A 20,754-nucleotide genomic window follows, 5' to 3' on the forward strand; every position below is an offset into this window, starting at 1 on the left:
TGGTTCCCATTTATGAAAAAGGACTCAGATTTCTTTTTTAAAAATGAAGCAAACAGAATTCCTCTACTCTCAACCAGCAGACAGGTAAGCCCAGGATGCTCTGGCTCTTTAAATCCTCTTGTTCAGAGCAATTCCCACCCCCTTTTCTGACATAGCGCATAAGCTGAGCATCTTTAAGCTGAGCCATAGCCTTCAAGCTGGCAGGCTGTGAGGAGAAGGGCTGCAGCTCTCCACAGCTCTTTGGCAGCAAGGAGGAAGAGGAGGAGGAGGAAGCAGCTGCAGTGCTCTTATACTCATAGACACATCCATCCATCCACACATCCCATGCTGAGCAGCCAGCCAAGAAACAGGAGCATGCACTGAACCAGGGTACTTGCCCCAGCAAAGGAGAAGAAGTGACTGGGGTTTTCTGTGCCTCTGCTTTTGCCTCACTCTGCTTGTCTGTATGGTATGCCTTTTGGATAGAGCCAGGGGCTTTTGAAGCCCAGTGCTAGCTGTCTCCCAACTGCTGTCAGCCAAGGCAGAACCAGGGTTCCCTGAAGATGTGCATTCTTTTGCTATTTCCCTTTAAAAACATTCCTCCTCTCTCTTTTTTCAGCCTCGGTCTTCTAACCACTTTGGCTTAAAGGACTCCTCCATCAGGATGTGAGCTGCATCCAGGCTCAGTGACTTCTGGGTCCAGCAAAGGCGTCCAGCAGAACAACACAGGACTGGGCTTTTCCTTTTCCTGGGGAGCTGCTGAAGAGAAGCTGACCTAGCAGCATCCTATGCACAAGGGAGATGAGCTGTTGAGAAGGACATTGTCTTCATCTTCTCCTTCCTCCTCCTCCTCCTTTTCCCCAAGAGCTCTCCAACTGGGACCATGTCACCTGTGGACTGGAGACCAAGGCCCGTGGACCGGTGGGTTTGCACCCTTCTGCTATGCAGATGGAAAGGCTGCAAAGCCAGAGCTTCTGGGCTGAATTGATCATTCTTCCTAGCTGGTTGGCTAGCTGGTTGCAGGGAAAGCAGGAGCAGAGGGGGTGCTCTCTCTATTCATGTCCACCCCCTTTCCCCCTCACTTCTCTCCAGTAGTCTTGAAGGAAACCAGAAGGGCAATAATCACAATTTATCCACATGGGACCAAAGGGTTAATCTGAAAAACAGGAAATCTGAATATCCTGGATTATTTTTCTCTCCCCCCCCCCCCAAACACACACACCATTTTTATTTCTATTTTAAGTTTTTTTTTACGTACCCGACGGCTCTTCATGAATGTTCAGACTCACACAGCTGAAGAGGACTGAAGAATCTGTTTTTTTCTAACACTCAAAGCTGCTGGAGGGGGGAAAGGACCAGGCATTCCTTGATTCTACAGTGTTCTGGAGCAGCTGCCTTGCTCGTAAGTTGGCTCTTTAGATTGTCTTAATGGATTAAAAATAAGCAGCTCTTTTCTTTTGCAGAGGATTTGGGGGGTTTTTTGGTTTGTTTTTTTAACAGAAAACATTGCCAAATCCATGCTATTTAAAGGCTCAGAAGAATATGGCTCAGGAGGAAAGGGAGGAGAGATTAAAGTTTACGTTGGACAGTGTGCAAAAGTCGGCATGCAGAACACATTGACTCATCTCTGTGTCTTCTGTTCATGTGTGTGCTCCTGTGAGATGCTGACATCTCACTGTCTGTGAGGGTTCTTCCCAGAATTTCCTGCTCAGGAAGGGATGGAGGTGGGAAATGAGATGTGTTGGTCTCAGAGCATGGGCAATCCTGGAGAGGAAGGGCTCACACTGAAGTAGAGTACAACCTTATCCGTGTGGCTCTGCTCTCAAAGGTATGAGAAGCCACCACATGAACACACAGTCAAACTGAAATGAAGTAATGTCATCAATATGTGGTATTGTCCTAAAGAACCCTCTTAATCTTATGTGGATTCTCTCTTTGCTTTGTTTCCCCCTCTCCTCTTCCCTCTCTCACTTTATGCAGGATGTGAGGTGAAACATCAGTGCTTCCAGTATCCCATGGATGCCCATTTTTTATGCTTTAAAAACACACATTTGTCATTTTAAGGAGCTTCCTGTAAACCCTGTATAGACTCTCCAAACCTCAGTCAAAGTGGACATCTCCCTTAATGAACCCTTCCAAGGCAAGGCAGATGGCAGTGGCACCAAAGTTATGCTGTTCAGTGAGGAACCCATTTGCTGAAGGAGTTTTGTGTTGAACAGCCTGAGGAAGAGGACCAGAAGAAGACATTGCCTTCAGGATCACCCCAGGGAATACCTCCAAAAAGACAATGATGAACTAATGAGTGGGGTTGCCCTAAGCATACATGATATAGACTGGTGCTTTCTTTCTGCAACTTTTTTTCTAGATCCTGGCATTTCAGAGCTGGCAGATTGAAGCACAAATGCAAAGCCTTAACCCCATAAATTGGCCATTCCTGGTTAATGCATCTCAACTGGCTTTGCAACCCAGTGGTGATTCTAAGTCTTCTAGACCTATAAGGTTTGTTATCCAGCAAGAATGGATGGTGTGTACTGCAATGATCCTTGCCTTGATCTCATCCCAATGGTCCCTGCTTGGTTGCCCTGATTCAGCTAGGGCGGGGAGATCAAGGGGTGGCAGGTGAACGTGCCCTGAGACTTTCTGGGGCAGGGTGGGGGAGCGTTAAGATGTGGAGATCTCCCCAGCCAAGAGGCGTTCCGTGGAGGCACAGTCTGGCTGGGCAAAAGCAGAATGCACAACGCAGCTCTGCCCCAGCTCCCTGGCACCCTGTGAAGGATGAACTCCCGGGGCTTGCAGGATAGGCAGCCAACTGACAACGCGACCAACAGCAGCAACACCAGCGAGAGGGAGCGCATCAGGGGGCGCATGAAAATGGTGATCGGACAGCTAGAAGGCATCCTGCAAGAACTTAAGGAGGTGGCCAAGGAACTCCGTGAAGTAAGTGTGGCTCAGAATGCAAGTGGGAGGGTGTGATGGGGCACTGAGAGTCAGAGGTAGGAAAGAAACCAGATCTAGGACAAGGGCCTGGTCAAAGCAGTTATGGTAAACTGGACACACATAAATTAGGTTATAAGGAAATGCAGAGGAATTTATAGAAAGTAGCAAGTAGTAAGAGAGTGTGTGCATATGAATAATGAAAATGTGTAGTACTAATTTATTCCTACTTTTTTTTTTTGAAAATCCAGACTCAGTTCTCTGGCACTCTTTAATACTAGCTTGCTTCCTTTGAAGGTCCTAGTTGTCTGCATGCATGTTTTTATCCTAATAAGTGCACAGTAGCATGGGAGCTGGAATTTTTAAAGTTGCGTAAATCTTCTGCAGTTGTGAGTCTCACCCATGGTCGCACTGCATCATGGGTTTTGTCATCTGAAAGCTATGTAAATTCTATTTGCCTGAGTTGGGTATGTGTGTTTCATTCTATGTTGCCATTGATGGCACAGGATATTTTGTGATTACAGGAGATGGTTTAGCTAGAAGTTATTGAAATAATTGCAAGAATACAACTGCTTGGTCAGCTAGCAAATATCATACATGGTATACATTATATTATACATAATCATCTGTGGTATAAATAAGAAAATATCCTGGTTCAAGATGTTTTTCAGCAATATGAAAAGTGAGGCCATATTTTTGGAAAGCAGAAGCTAAAAGTGCCATAATTATGTTATTTGACATATATTCTAAAAATCAGAGTAATAAGGTGCCATTCTTATGATGTTTTATTTGCATTATTTATTTTAATTATGTCAATATTTTATCAACCCCCTTTTAATGATAGTTAAAAGTGGTATAAAATGTTTCAGATACTAATAAATAAACTCTGAGTGCACATATGGGCTTCCCCTGAAAGATGGGTCAACCTTCTTCTCTTCCCCATTTTGGATTCTCTTGACTAACCAAGAGATATTACTTCCTAGAAGCAGGGAAGATAAGGCATATATGGGGTGGCATTCCTTCTTTGTGATTCTTCTCTGAGAAAGCGGGTAATCAGACAACATGGAAGAGCCAGGAATTGGTGGTGGCCCCATCTCCTATTAGGGCATGGGCCTTGGGAGGTAGTAAACTATGTAATTTTCATAGGTATGTCTGGTGGGCCTTCTTGGTGACTGGTCCTAGGATATGGAACTCTCTTCCTAGAGAGGTTCATAGAAGAGCAACAAGGATGACAACAACTTTGGAGAACAAAACATATTTGGAAAAGGTTGAGGGAGTTGGACATGTTTAGCCTGAAGAAGAGAAGGCTGAGAGGTGAAGTGATGGGACTCTAAATATCTAAAGAGCTGAAAGAAAGAAGTTGGCAGCACAAGCTTTCATAGACTTCAGATGCATTTAGTGGAGTCCAGATGCATTTAGTGGAAGAAGTAGACTGCAGTCTACAAAAGCTCATGCTGCCAACTTCTTTCCTTCAGTTGGTGCTACAAGATCTCTCTACATACATGATTCTGCAGACTAACATGGATATATCTTTGAATTGTAACTAAAGAGTTGTCAGGGAGAGGATGGTGCAGGTTGGTTTGTTCTCTGCAGCCACAGAGGATATGGCCAAATCTAATGGTTTGAAGTTACAGAAGGGTAGATTTTGATTGAACATTAGAAAGAACTTCTTGACAATAAGAGCAGGTCAGTAATGGAACTAATTGTCTAGAGAGATGGTAGGATCTCTTTTTCTAGATGTCTTCAACATTAGGAGGAATTTCCTCACAGTAAGGGCTGTTCGACAGTGGAACACATTCCCTCAGAGTGTAGTAGAGTCTCCTTCCTTGGAGGTCTTTAAATAGAGGCTAGATGGCCATTAGTTGGGGGTGCTTTGATTGTGAGTTCCTGCATAGCAGAATGGGATTGGACTGGATGGTCCTTGCAGTCTCTTCCAACTCTATGATTCTATGAAAAGCTGGACAGCTACCTACTGGGAATGCTCTAGATGGAGTTCCAGCAATGAGCAGAGGGTTAGGCTCTGTGACCTAAGATCCCCTTCCAGCTTTATGCTTCTGTGAATGCTCCCTTCTTCTGCTGTTATTCAATTGGGATGCAAAGACTTTTTTTTTATTCCAACAACTAAACTAAAAGAAAGGGCTTTTAATAAGGTTCTGTACTGTTTTTCTTTTACTGCTTTTATATTGCTTTTTATTATTTCTTTCATAGTACATTTATTTTAATATTATTGATAGCTTAATTCCATTTTGATGTCAACCTTTTGTATGTTTTAACTATATTGTTTGAATTTTAAGCTGCCGTGAGTTTCAGTTTTGAGCAAAAGGAAATAAATAAACATAAGAAGAGTAACAACAACTGCAACTATCCTTGGCACCAGACTTGTTTGATAGTACAAGATGCTGAGACACATTACGCCAAATCCAAAATCATGTTCACTTCCACAGGCCCAGAGATTTCAAGGCAAAAACCTGAGACCAAAGGATAGCTTCTGGTGGTATCACAGGAGGCAGGCCCTGGAGCGTTTTCTCATCATATAATTATAACACTATGATTCCATTTGAATTGCCTCAGCTGTATTCTATGGAATCCAGGGTTTGTAGTCTGATGAGGTATTTGAACTGAAAATTGTAAGTATTATTATTATTATTATTATTATTATTATTATTATTAAATTTATTTATATCCTGCTCTTTTCCCAGAACTGGAATTCAAACTATGAATCCCACTATTCCATAGGTGAATCCATGAAAGTTAAAGTGGAATCAAAGCACTATAATTATGTAATATGAAAGGTCCCTTGGTGATGTTTTTCAGCAGAACAGGTTAAGCATCAACCATAGTTGTTCTAAGAAGCAAGTTGGATGAAGGATAATATTTGTACATGCACACATATGTTTAAAGCAACACTCTTGCCCTGAAATTTTTCTCCCTCCACCTAAGGACCAGAGATTTGGAAATCCTAGTGACAACAAAGTACAGAAAGGCAAAGGGTTTAATCTAAATTCTAGCTGAACACAGTTCCAAACCTGTAGAAGATTTCAAAACCAAGGGTGAGCCCAGGAAGTAATACTGTAAAGCAGACACAGGGAACTTCAACCCCTTGAGCTAAATCTGACCCACTTGGAATCCCAATGAAAACGTCTGGGTCTTCCTTGATGGTTATACCGCATTTCCAATGATACTGCATTAAATGTTGTTTGGTTTATATAATTCTAAATGATTGCAATGGCTCTCCTAAAGCTTAGTTACTGGCAATAAAATCTCCTGATGCTATCAGTCATCCTCTCCCCAGCAACTGAATCCAACTGGCAGAGGTTTCCAACCCTTGTTCCAGAGGAGGGTTGGCCATGTCCTAAAGGCTGGAGGGCACTTCCAGGTTTGCAGTGGGCCACATTGGCACATTCGACAATATACCAGAAGTGATATACAGTCCAAACAATACCACTCCCCAATGCTCTTTTCAACTGGAAAAAAAACCCATACATCTTTCCCAGTATTTTTTTTAAAATTGTGACTGGGGGGGTGTTCTTAGGAGAACAAAATATGGCCAGTGGGCCACCCAATTCCCACTCCTATGATAGAGTGCCTCTGAGGTTGTACAGAGCACTTATTCCTCTCCAGTCACGTAACCATAGCCAAGAGTTTGAACGAAACAGCTCAATTCCCAGTCTTGTTTGACTGAAGTAGAGAGACCAGTTCTTCAAATACAGTACAATACACAACACCCTTTAGAAAGGTTTTGTGTTATGATGTTTTTCAGTTATAATTTGTTATCATCCCAAAATAGTTTCAGCACTCTGGATATCTCTTTTAAAATTTGAATTAAAAGCCTCGGAGTCGGAGAGATGTCACCACCACACAGGCAGAGAATCCACTAGCTGCTACTACTGCTTATCCAAGGGTCTCAGCCTAACGCTTCCAAAGGAGGCTTAATACTTTGGATACCTCCTTCAGTATTTATACTAAAATGCAGAAAGGATTTTTCGTCCTCATGAGTACTGAATACATCAGTCTGCATCTGACTGAAGAGTCTTTCCCCTCATCTTCCCAAGTTGGCCATCCATCTAAGTGTTGACATGGGTGCCACAGGAAAAAACACACAACATGAGCCCCTGGGAAGATCTCTCTCTCTCTCTGTGTGTGTGTGTGTGTGTGTGCCTTCAAGTTGACTTTGCCTTCCTGTTGACTTATTGTGACCCCAGCAATTTCATAGGGTTTTCTGAACAGAGGTAGGTTTGCCAGTTCCTTCCCCTGAAATATAGCCTATGGCAACTAGGATTCATTGGTGGTTTCCAACCCAAGTACTAACTCAGGCTGACCCTGCTTAACTTCCAAAATCAGATGGGATCTGGTGCCTATGGGCTATTAAAAGGATGGCAGCTTACTGTGGTCCTGTGCCCATTGGCAGGATACAAACAGATGCCTAGGTGAGTCTGGCTGGCCAATCTTATCACTATTATATCAAATGGCATCTTCTCAGTCTTTTTTGGATGGATTGGTTGGATCAGTTCATTTGGGATCATTATATGTGTGACATGTGTTCATGCCCAAATGTGTTCCATTCTGTTTCTGCATCAAGCTGCTTCACTGATGTCTTGCAAAGGACATAAAAATGGCCATTCTTTTAAATACATTTTGGATAAAATATCCATTTAATCCAAAAATATGTTTCAGTCAGGCCTTGGTATCTGTGGGAGATTTGTTCCAGACACCACCACCACTCTGTGAATACCAAAAAAGTGTGACCTCAAGTCCTGTTGTACCTAATGGCAGTGTGACATGCCATTGGGGGCAATGGGGATTGTTGTCCATGGATGCTTAAATCCACAGATGGAATGCCTGGGGATAATAAAGCTCCATTGTATTATAAATGCATTTGTAATTTTAAAAATATACTTTAATGCATTGTAATCTAAAGTAAGCATCACATTCTGATATGTTGGCTGAGAACTGTATTGCAGAATTCAAAAAGGAGCAGAAACTGCATATCAGTCTAGATAAATGCAGGTCAGGTTGCTATATTACTCTGGCAAAGTTCCACCAGGCATAGTTACCAGTCTTCCTCCCTTTCTGAATATTCAGCCTACCTGTTTGTTGGCTGGGCACTTCCTCATGACTGTTCTGCGGCCAGACAAGGATGAGGTGGGAAGGAGGGGCAGCCAATCTCTGTTCCTGAAGCTAATAACAGGAAAAAGAGACCACCTCCTGGATCTCTGGAGGAGCCGTGGAAGGTCCAGATGGATACTTATGCCTTCCTGAATGTGCCTATAAGAGTAGAGCTGGCAGGCTGTTTGTGTCCTCCCCACCTGTTCTCATCTGGCCTCTGAATGGATGGTGTTCCCAGACAGAAAACAGGTAGGCAGCTTGGGAGGAGAGAACCATAGTGGATGGAGGTACTGAATTCTTCCATTCACCACAATCCAAAAGTGACATAACCAAGTGTTGCATAAAAACAACCCTCAGCATTCCTAATTCACACCCACAGATGCAATTTATATGCCCTACCAGTCAAGCTGACCTCCTTTCTCCTGGCTCCTATTGCCCTTCCTCATCCTTCCTCCCACTATCAGTTTCCAGATCCTCTTACTTTAAGGATTTACTGAATTTCAGTCTACTTCTGAATCATAAAGATGTACCTCCTACCTCCAAGTCAATAATTGTTTACTATGCTTGAATTCCTCTGGAACACAAGTCACACATTCAGATGCCCATGTCAATGGATCCTCTGTCCACCCTTCAAAATATAATGGACAGACCTGCTCCACAAACACACTCACACACTTACACACACATATGCACATGTTCTATTCACATGTTCAGGAACCTGTTTGCACTAATATATGAATAAGGAGTGAGACTGCTTCTATGGCTCTGCTCCCAGTGTCACACTCATAGTGCAGCAGGTGGGTGACACTTGGCTTAAGAGCAACACATGGGGAAAGGATCTGGGTTTTTAGTAGATTATGTGCTAATCATGTAATGTGCTAATCATGCAGTGTGGCACAGGGACAAATGGGCTGCATAAATAGAATTAAAGTGTCCAGATCACAAGAGGTAATGACACCAATCTATTTTGTGTCCGGTTAGAGGGATATGATCTAGGCATGGCAGCTTAAAACAAACTGGAACACGTCCAGGGAAGGACGTCACATATCACAAGTAACCTAGAGACCAAGTCCTGTGATGAAAAGTTGTAGGAGTATGTTTATCCTGGAGCAGAGATGATTAAGTGGTGTCATAATAGGCATTTTCAAATCTTTGAAAGGCTGTCATGGAGATGATGAAGAAAATTTGATTTCTGTTGCACCAGAACATAGGACTGTAATGAAAGCATCTGGTTTCCCTTCAGATCATATAAACTATACAAGAAGAAGGAATTTAACCAAATATTAACAGAATTTATTGACAGAATAGGTTAACCAGTGATGAGATGGACTACATTGAGAAATGATAGACTCTCCTTAGTTAAGAGGCCTTTTAATAAGTGGCTGGATGTCCATATATGTTTGCTTGTTTATGATATTTATATCCCACCTTTCTTCCAAAATGGGCCTCAAGGCAGAATAGTAGGTAAAGGTAAAGATAGTCCCTTGACATCAATGTCTAGTTATAACCAACTGTAGGGGGTGGTGCTCATCTCCATTTCTAAGCCAAAGAGCCAGCATTGTCCGAGGACTGCTCTGGTAGTCATGTGGCCAGCATGACTATACTGAACGCTGTTACCTTACCACTGAGAAGTGGTACCTATTTATCTCCTTGCATTTGCATGCTTTTGAACTGCTAAGTTGGCAGAAGCTGGAACTAGTGACAGGAGCTCACTCCATCATGCAGCACTGAGGCCTCGAACTGCCAACCTAGCAGTTTGGATCGTCAGAATTGGCGCCTTAACCACTAAGCCACCGCACGTTGTAGACAACCATGTGTTGTAGACATAGGTCCAAATCCGATTGGTCATCCCAAGTGAATTAGATTCATTGAATCAATAGAATGTGCAGAACGGTTGACTTACCAAATTCCCATTGGAGTTAAACCATAGATTTTCTGCATTAGCATGGTCTTGAGATCACTTTCTGGTCAATGATGGAAACAATCATGTGAAGCAGTGATTGATATAGAATGGAAAGAATGAAAAATGTTACATTCACAAAAAGATAGTTGTAATTAAAATTTCAAGAGCTTTCAGCATTTTGTATAGTCCTTTCAAAACAGACTTCAAGAAGTTGTTTATTTTATTTTTTTTAAAGGAGGGGAGTTTGGGCCTATCATAACCTTCCTTTGTTTTTACATCCGATTAAGCTCTTGGCTACATATCAGAGATTTCAAAGGCTAATTAGTGGATCAGGGTGAGTCACTGTATTCAACAGACTTTGTATCTGATAGACTGGACAAAATGAACATTTACAAAAGCAAAGATAACAGGAATGAAATACTCCACCTGTCCAACAAAATTTTCTGCCATGACAGATCTATTGATTTCCTTCTCATTTATTGAGTTTTGGCTGAGGCTGTCATGAGTGAGGTACAGGGGATGAGAAGGTAGTAATATCTAAAATGTGTGACTCTCCTACCTTCACAATATCCAGATGTGACACTTCCTTTCCAGACTGAAGGGAAGATCTCTGAGCATCATCCAAAGATATACAACATGAAAAAGATTATTCCTTGGAGATTCTCATCTCTCAACCAAATACCAGAATGACTAATCAATGTTAAGGAGTTCCCCTGATTCTATTTATCTGAGGTCCGGCTGGGTGAATCTGTGCCCAAAGGTCTTCATTTGGCCCTTATCCTAATACAAAAGCTTTCAGGGAGTAATCCATTCAGATCAATGGTAAATGTAATCTCTCCCTCTTGCAACCTACTAAGCAGGGAAGAAAAACAGAATGAGAAAATTCCAACATTACCTATGTTACCTACATTACCTATAAACCCCAATTCCTCTTGGGCTGGCTGCATGTGGTTTGCACTATGCAGCCCTCAAACGCCGAATTGAGCCCAGTCTGTTTTCACAATGTCTGGATCTGACTCAGGGTTTCCACTTCATGTCTTGCATTAAAAAGACCTACCTTTTACTCTCGGTTTCCCAGAAAACCCAGAGCAAAACATAGTAACAACAGGTGGCGTCCTTCCCATTCAGTCCTTGCAAGTGTCCCTACCAAGTTGCTCTGTGGTCAGAAGGAGGTGCCCATTGGTAGGGACACTTGCAGGAACAGAATGGGAAGGAAGCCACCTGCCATTACCATATTTGCTCTCGGTTTTTTGGAAAACTCAGAGTAAAAGGTGGGTCTTTTTAATGCAAGACAAGAAGTGGAAACCCTAAGACTGGGCACCTCATACTGACCCCAAAGTGACTTGTGCCCACAGTGGCATTTGTCAGGGACCACATAGGAAGTCTTCCGTCCATTGCCAAAAACCTGCAGCAGGCAAGGGAGGGATTTGGGTGGAATTTAGGACCAGAATATTCCGGAGGCGGCCCAGAGAATTCTAGCAAATGTAAGCAAGTCCTGTGAGAGAGAGATGCTGTCAGAAAAAGAGAAAAGAGATGGGTTGTGTGAAAGAAGAAGAATGGATGTCAGAATTGAGAGGAAATGGGTGTCTGAAAGAGAGAAAAGGAAGAGATTTCAGAAAAAGAAAAGGAGGTTTCAGGGGGGGAAAGAGAGCAGGAAGAAAGTGTAAGGAAAGAGAAAAGAAAGGGATGTCAGGAAGAGAGGAAAGGGGGTGTCAGGAAACATTTCCTTGTCTGGTTTTGGAAGCTAAGCAGGGTTAAGCCTGGTTAGTACTTGGATATGGAACCACTGGAAAATACCAGGGATTTCCAGGCAAGGTTAGACTGGACAGATCTATCCATTTGTCCAGCTCCAGGACCTGGACTGGTCAGGCCCTGCCTAGCATTTGTTTTTGACCTCTCTAGCCTGCAGCCCCAACAGATTATTCCTGGGAGAATCCAGCCTTAAACAGGGGGAAAAACAAACCACCCCAGTATTAATCAGGGGCATTCCTTTACCTCCTTTTCCTTTCATGCCCTGCTCTCTTCCCATTGCTGCTGCCTTTGTCTTGCTAAACAGTTCCCCCAGTGCCAGTTCACAAGGGAGCAAGGGTGCATGTCAGGGACGGTGGTCTGTCTGTGCTGCCTGCAAATCTCCTTGAGAGAAGGCTGAAAGCTGTGAATGAAACACAAAGTCAGAGACCTAGAAATCAGCAGCAATATTTATTAGCAATGAAGCTGCTCTCTGCCCATTGTTCCTTGGAGACACAACCAAATGCCCATAGATTATTTATCAGGCCTGCTGAGGGTTTGGTGGTTCAACTCCTAAGTGCAGTTTGAACTTTGTGGGAAGATTTCTCTTTCTTGCTAAAACAGGGAGTGGACTCTGGATTTGTTCACAGAAGGTCAAAAGACTATTGGTTCCATTACGGAGAACTGGATGTGACTTGTTCCACTTCCATTCCTGGAGTTCAGGGGCAAGCAAAGAGCAGGATACAGGCCACATCTGGTCCCCAAACTCTATATTTGTGGCCCCTGAAGCCCACAAAGCATCCCAACTCCCCCCACCCATTGTTTTTTAAATGGGTGGGAATTTTTGGCATTTTATGCCCCCAAATCGCACAAGGTTGTTTTGTGACCCTTGACTGTTCCAGATTTTGTGCAGAAACCTACACTTTCATGGACAAAAAAGTACAAAAGGGTGGAGGGAACTGTAACTCATGGAAGCCTTCAAAAACGGCAATTCACCCCACCCCATTGAAGATTTAATTATTATTTTTTTCATATCAGAAGAGAGCCCAAATCTAGAAAAGTTACAGATATTGGCCATGGAAGCTAAACAGAGCCTTCAGTTTCACAGGAAACTTCGTTTCTAAGTGATGAGCATGACATTGCCAATGTAGCAGTTAAAGTGTTGGACTGGGAGATTCACATTCAGGTCCTCATTGAGCCATGTCACTTACTAGGGGCTGTATCACATATAGGTCCTCTGGGCTTCCATACCAAAAATGGTTAAAGTGGTGGCATCCCAGAAAAGCAAGCTCATTTGCTATTCGTTATCACACAGAGAGCACAACAAGGGGTTAAAAGCACATTAAAGTGGGCCCAATGCAAATTGGGCTATCAAAAGGAGACAAACAAATCCCCATTGCAAGCTTATAAATACATTTTCTGGCCATGCTCCAAAGTGTCATTTCCACAAGTGCACACACACACACATACACACAGAATGAGGCTGCTCTTTACAAATTCCTAAAACCACACACAAACACACACACACACACACACGAGAGAGAGAGAGAGAGAGAGAAGAGGGGGCTGGTTCCATAAACCTGCCTGGTTCCAGCGAGGGTTGATACCCCGATGCCCTCCTTTTCCAGGGCTCATTCTCCCTTTCACTCAATTAACTCAGTGGGAGGAAAGGAAAGGAGGGGGCAGGGCCTTGCTCTTCCCAGAAAGCTCAGGCAAAAGCAAACTGCTACAGCCTCTCCTGTACACACTCTCCCTTGGCATACTTATCAGTTCTTTTGGTTTCTCCTACCATCTGTACGCCGATGATACCCAACTGTACCTTTCCACCCCTAATCTTTCGCCAGAGCTAGAGCAGCAAGTGTCATCCTGTTTAACAGCTGTCTCCCACTGGATGCACCATCGGCGTCTGAAGCTCAATATGTCCAAGACAGAGCTTCTTGTTTTCCCTCCTAAGCCCACCCTTCACTACTCCTTTTCTATTTCTGTCAATAATGTCTCTATCCAGCCGGTCCAGGAAGCCCGCAGTCTTGGTTTCATCTTTGACTCCTCTTTGTCATTTATCCCTCAGATCCAGACTACAGCCAAAGTCTGCAGATTTTTTCTCTATAATATCGCCAAAATCTGTCCATATCTCTCAGCTTCTACCGCAGAGACACTGGTCCATGCTCTAGTGGTCTCACGACTAGACTACTGTAACCTCCTTTTGGCAGGGCTTCCCCTCTCTCATCTCCACCCATTAATTTCTGTTCAGCATTCAGCTGCACGCATTATTTCACTCGCTCGCCGTTATGATCATGTCTCCCCTCTGTTGTCCTCCCTTCGCTGGCTCCCTTTTCCTTTCCGCATCAGGTACAAACTTTTGCTACTCACCTTTAAAGCCCTGCATGGGCTGGCCCCTCTTTATTTAACCGATCTTCTCTCTCCCTACATCCCTACTCGCACTCTCCACTCTGGTAGCCAAAGTCTCCTCTCTCAACCCAGGATCTTCTCTGCCCCATCCCAGATCCGTCCCTTCTCTCTTGCTGCCCCTCATTCCTGGAATCTTCTTCCTCTGCATGCACGGCTCATCACTTCCCTAACCAGCTTTAAGGCTGAGCTGAAAACCATATTGTTTAGGGAAGCGTTCTCAGGGAATTTGTGATTGTCATCTGGCTGTCTGATAATATTTGATGTGATGTGATTTGTTTTATATTTGATGTTTTTAATTTGTTTTTCTTTTCTATATGGTAATTTTATCTATTCCTCTTTTAATTGTTATTATCTTAGAATGTATGCCTTGGGCAGGCTTTTATATACTCTTTAATTTTACCGACTTTGTACAGCACTGTGTATAATTACAGCGCTTTAGAAAAAAAGTTTAATAGTAATAATAATAATAATAATAATAATAATAATATTTTTCCTCATTGATATCTTTTGCTGTCTTAACCACACATGGATGTTGCTTGGCCAGATGAGTATTGGTTTTCATCTGTAACATACTGGAGGGCTTGTGACTAGACTTTTGGAAGTCCCAGAATCCTCCCCATTGAAGTCAACTTTTTTGGACCTGTAGTCTAGAAGAGGCTCTAGAAAGTCCTACTGGCTATGGGTGTGCAACCATTCCTATCAGACCTTCCAGCTAGACTAGATCTTCCAGCTCATTTTTCTCTGGCTTGCAACCCTTTCGTTCTTTTTGCTCACTGCTGGCTCATCTGCCCTCCAGTGTCATCATGCTCCCTTGCCCTTTCTCCCTGGGCTCAAAGTGCCTTCAGCATCCTTGCTGACATTTTCCTTCTGAAGCGGAGGAGGGGGGAGGACAACTCAGGGAGGAGTACCCAAGCTACTGTGAGCTCTTTTACTGGCCTCCTGAACATAAAGATAGTGTTTTTCTTTCCCTTCCAAGTGCCATTCTGTGGATATTTGCAAGGCTGGATGCTAACTGCAGAAAGCTTTTGTGCCCCTTGAATCTCTTTTGCAAAATTAAATTCCCAAGAGACCTGGGAAGTAATGCTCACAGTGGCAGAAGTATCTTGGGATAACAAGATGTTCTTGCCTGTGTGTCTAGATGTACCACTAGATTTGCAGTAAGGACAGAATATGTGTGCACATGCATACATGCAAATGTTTAGACAGACAGACAGGAAAACCTTTTGGGCATTCAGCATTAGGATTAAATAAACATGCAAAAGAAATTATATACTTGCCTCACTCCTCTTGTTATGTCTTTGCTCACACGAAGAGCAAAGGTTCTGAATACAAGCATCTCCTCTATGCATGGGTGATCTATGTGTAAGCAAGAACCCTAGAGAATCCCATTCTGTCTTGCACAGAAAAATGTGCCCTGCTTGCTGCTTTCATGTGAATTTGATCTTCATGTGAGCAAAGAGATGATGGCTTGGGTACTCCTCCCTCTCACATTTATTTAACTCCAGTGCTGCACATCTGAATAGTGTTATGATTTTTTACTTGCATAGTCAACTGTTGGCGCATTAAACTAGTTCAGAGGTGGAATTCAAAGACTTAGCCATGACAGTCTGCCATATAAGTATGCAAGTGGATCTCATAGTACCTTTGAAAGTAACTGAGGGAAAGAAGTTGTAGCATAATCTTTTATAGACTTAGTCCACTTTCTCAGATGCATGGACCACCTGAGGGAGTAGCTTGTGCTACAATTTCTTTTTCTCAGTTAGGATTTTATCACATGAGGCTAGAAAAGTGGAATTAGAGCAGGATAGTAACAGCTGTGGATGTACCTTATCGCATGACACTGTGTCTGTCAGTAACTTGTCTATAGTTCATCCACTGCTAAAGTACTCCTTTTTATTGATGGGCAAAAACCATCAATGGCTCCCAATCACTCTGCTTTCCCACTGTTGATACACATATGATAAGTTCCTCCCAAAGCGGTTCTGATAAACTGGCAGTCATGTGGTGTGAGTGAGCATGATCCTGCTCCTCTCCCTCCTCCAATTGCAGTAAAAGTAAAAAATAAATAGAGACTGAGAGGCATGCTGCGAAGGGGTTAGGGCAGAGAGAGGCTATGGAAGCCAATGCAAGAAAGATAGAGGTGGGACTGAAGCAGCACCATGACAATTTGGAAAAGCTATGCAATAATGAGTGTCCCTAACCTGGTATCTTTTCTTAGACTGATGTGATTGTGGCACTTGACAAGCCTGGCATTATAAAATCCTTAGTCTCTACAGCTGCTACAAGATCCCTTTGCATACTTCAGAGGTGGGCACCCATAGTAGATTTGTGTACCAGTTTTCTTCTGCTGGAACCATCTGGGGGCTGCACAGACAACTGAAAAGAAAATGAAAATGAAAGAAAACAAAACCAAAAGTAACCAAATTTCCGCTTCTGGCTGCACCAACCCTCATATAATAATAATAATGCAACTTGGGCATTGGTTGCAAAATGGAGAATTGTCATTCATGGACACCTTGCAATTTCCAGGTTCTTTAATCATCATCATCTTCTTCATCATCACAACCACCACCACCACCACCTGGGAATTGGGACAACTGCACAAGTGCCATTTCTCCTCTTTGCACGTATTACCCAGGAACAGTGGTTAGGTTTGTCAGATCAGGGTTATCCCAGACCCTAAGATTTTAGGGACAAAGTTAGGGATGATGCTTTGTGATGTCACAAGATTCCCATATTTGACATAGATAAGTCAGAAAACAGCACTGGGGGCAGAGGGGCCAAGCAAGACCAACCATAGTGTGTATCACTATTGCCAGTCTCCACTATTTTCTGTCTAAGATCTGTACACATTGATAGCTCAAGGGATCACAGAATTCCCATAAGCCTCACAAAATGAGGTTGGAAAGGATGAGTCCCAGCTAAATTAGGATCTCTTTCAGGCACAGGCAGGGTGGAGAATATTGTTCAGTTTGCATTTTGAAGCAAACTGACCTAATTCGGAATTCCCAAATGAATATGTGGATCAGAACACAGTTATCCTTCAACTTGTACAGTCCTCTGAACTTGCAATGCAGTTCCTGTTCTCAAGAAATGCATTTAAAAAATAGCTCGAGAAGAGCATACAAAAATGTATACAAAAATGGGGAGAAACAAAAAGTGTGGATGCAAATTTTTGTATTTTTAGAAAACTATAAGTAGTTCGAAGAAGGAAGAATGATTTAAATACAAATTGCCATCCCAGGTAGATTAGACCCATCCAATCAATTGCTAAATGAACAGTCAACGCTTATCTAAATCCCATTGACTCAATGGGTCTATCTACTTAGAAATAATGAGTGGGTTTAAGTCAATGGATTAATGACTGAACACAAATGAAAGTGGCATGAACTTTCCAACAAAACCAAAGCGCGGATGGAGAAATCTGTCTATTTTGATTTCTCCATCCTTATTATGATTTTGTTCAAAACTCTGACACTAGAGAAAGATATTGTCTGTACCATTGAGAACTGACTTGCTCCTGAGGATCTGGAGAAAGATGCACTGTGCAGTTTATTCAGTGATAGAGAATCAGCACCAGCGGTGCAGACAATGCAGTCCTCCAGATGTTGTTGGACCACAACTTCCATGCTACCTCACCATCAGCTACTTGACTTGCCACAGATCAGCTATGGGTGTCCAGTACTATCATTATATTCATCTTAATCTACCTCTTATCTGGACCATCACATCTTTCTCCTTCCTGATCTGTATGTGGGGCTGGTATCTTTTCTCATGCATGATGTGTTGTTCTTAGTTATTTAATTTTTTACTTATGTTCCCTTCTTCAAATCCCTCCCAGTTCACACATCATTTTGAACAATACCCTCCTGCTTCAGGTTGTAGTTCATGGGCTCTCCATTAATATTATTATTGCGTGACTAGGATGGATTAGCTACTGATGTCTTTTGCCACCTGAATTCCTCAGTATCCAAATTGCCCTTGCTGTCCTCCTTCCAATCCATATAGGTCTATTTCTAAAGTCTAACAACTGCTAAACAACTGTTATATTATGCCTGTATAACTTTATGACAATTCAGACCATTTATATAGTCTTGCATAAAACCTTGCACAACAACAGAGCTGGCAGGTACAACATGTTGGCATGAAAGCATACTTAGCTGTCATTTAGAGCTCCACATAACCTGCAGTCCGGTTGACTACATTCTGGAAATACCTGTTAACCTGAAAAAGCTTGATGCTGTCACTAAAAGCACACACTTATGAGAGAGCCAGCATGGTGTAGTGGTTTGAGTGTTGGATTATGATTTCAGGAGACCAGGGTTTGAACCTCTGGCCATGAAACCTCACTGAACATCACTCCATTATTGATACCTTTATTGGCCAACTGAAAAGCACAATATACCTGTTGCAAACTTTTGAAGCTTCGTGGGCTTCTTCATCAGGCAAGATGTTACAAACCAAACAGGAGGGGGGAAATTGGAGATGTTAGTCAGATGCCTTCCTGTTGTTTCAGTCCTTAGTAAAGATATTATGATGAAGAGGATATCTTTTGCAGGCAGGTTCCTCCTCCTTCTGGCCCTGCAGGGCAACAGGGAGATTTTCAAAGTTCAGGACATTTAAAGTCCATTTGCATCTCAACAGGGTCCCCTCTTTTGCAATCCAATATGTCTCCATTCCAGTAAGATCACAGGCCTCTTTGTAGGCAGAGAACAATGGATTCCTCAAGAGGTTTCCATGTTTTTGCATCAGGAACATGTAGTTGATGTTGAAGTAAATCATGCAAATTCAGTCCAAATTTAAGAAGAAGAAAAATGTTTCACCTTGGTTGAAGTCCCAGTCCACAGGCTACTCTTCATGGTCCACCTGTTGCAGCTACTATGCAGCATCTCACAATACAGAAAACATTCAGGGGCAGCTGTGTTGGCCATTTAACAAATGCAAACAAAAATCCATCATTGATTTTTGATCTTGAGTAAGTCATACATTCTCAGGCTCCGAGGAAGGCAAATCTTCCTGAGAGACCCAGATTGATAGGTTTAACTTAGGGTTGTCATAAGTCACCTTGAAGGCACACAACAATAGCACACAGTGTCACTTCTTAAGAAGAGCTCTGTAGGGTCAAATCAAAGGGCCATCTAGTCATTATTTCTTCCAGGGCCCAGTGAGATGTTCTCCAAGAAGCCCACATGTAGGACAAGAAGGCAGGAATCCCACTGTTGCTTTAAAACTGTGGCATATCTCTGCTCAGTGTCATATTAATCCTGAACATGGAGTTTCCATAAAAAGGCATCCCTATGATGGCTAATAGTCATTGATAGTTCTGCCATCCCCTGTTCACTAGTCTAATCCTCTCACCAAAGCAGTGACCATATTAGCGACAATTGGCAACAAGGGGGAACAAATCTCGATCAGAATTGCTGGTGATGGGTGAAGCTAAAACCTCTATCCTGATCACAGTGATCCTTATTAAGAAAGCCTGTGTGAGGGAGAATGAGTAGAACTGAATATTTATTAAAATGAATATCTTTTTCAGAACATGCATTTAGCAGATGGATGGCTTAGGGGAAAAGCTATACTCCATTATACAGATAAAGTACAATGTGAAAATATTTTTTAACTATTTATATTTTTTTTCCTTTGAAGTTGACACAAATAAAATGGCTAAACAGAGGGGGCCTCAAAATAGTATTAACTAGGCAGGCTGGCTCTTACCCCCAACTTATCACTGCTTGTCAGTTTCACCCTGGTGCCATAGATAGATATGTCATGTGTGAAGACACACTTTCCCCCCACTGTCTGCCAGCCTGGCAGCTAATCAATTTTTTTGCATGATCTTAAGCTGTAGTAATATGAGAGATTACTATCTCACTGCGTGCCACCCTACCATCACATCACATCAGGGGTGTCACTGTGTGGATGAGAAAGTGAAAGCATTGCCCCTCCAAATAAGAATTCTGTGTACCCTGATGACATTTTCTTTTTCAGTTTCCAGCACTGCAGAGAGTGAGATATTGAAAATCATTCACACCTAGAACTCTTTGGTTTGCTGTGTCCACATTCCCTTGGTATCGTTGCCTGCCCCTTTTCTTTGGGTGCCTAAACTGTATTTATAAAGGCTCGACTGAAGTTTTAAGTTACTGGAATAATAGAAATTTGGGGACTGAAGGAAAACATCATTCTTATTGGAGGCAATTCTTTCATTTCCCCCTCCTGATAGCTACTTCCCCGGAGAAGGGAGAGAATTGGATTTAGGAATAACATTTTGGATAGCAGTTCCACATCTCTTCTAACTGCCTGGCCCTAACTGCATTCATATCAAGGATATTTTACTGCTTGCTTTGCATGCAAATACTGTATCTCTAGAAGGCTACTGCAGCATACTTAGAAAATGTCCAGGAAGACTCCACTTAACTCTGTTTACTCCAAAGTAAATGTGTGTTTTATTTATTTATTGGATTCCTTAAATGCTTCACAGACTGGAATTTCTCTAGGCACTGTACATATTCAAGAAGAACGAAATAAAGTAAATTGTACTATCAACTAAAAACCACCAGCTGCATAATATCATACCGTACAGCACAGAATAAAAGAGCACTGGATGCTGGCTCATTGCTAGTTTCAATTTTATCGATGGTTTAACTACATTTTAAAGAAACTTTTACATGATGAGAACTTTTAGTTGTAGGTAGAAC

At 42.5% G+C, this 20,754-nt stretch overlaps 1 protein-coding gene across 1 annotated transcript in view; it reads left to right on the plus strand.

Annotated features, from left to right (window-relative positions):
* The first annotated feature begins 207 nt into the window (after positions 1 to 207).
* Positions 208 to 20,754, plus strand: part of INSYN1 (inhibitory synaptic factor 1) — a 110,247-nt gene continuing 89,700 nt past the window's right edge. Inside the window, exons 1-2 of the mRNA XM_089537700.1 lie at positions 208 to 1,381; positions 1,960 to 2,916. Coding sequence (XP_089393826.1) covers positions 2,755 to 2,916 — 162 coding nt within the window. The 5' untranslated portion in view covers positions 208 to 1,381; positions 1,960 to 2,754. The remainder of the gene's footprint in view (positions 1,382 to 1,959; positions 2,917 to 20,754) is intronic.

This window comes from Sceloporus occidentalis, unplaced genomic scaffold, assembly GCF_023333645.1.
Source record: "Sceloporus occidentalis isolate IW3139 unplaced genomic scaffold, rSceOcc1.0.p SCAF_9, whole genome shotgun sequence".
Taxonomy (NCBI): Eukaryota; Metazoa; Chordata; class Lepidosauria; order Squamata; family Phrynosomatidae; genus Sceloporus; species Sceloporus occidentalis.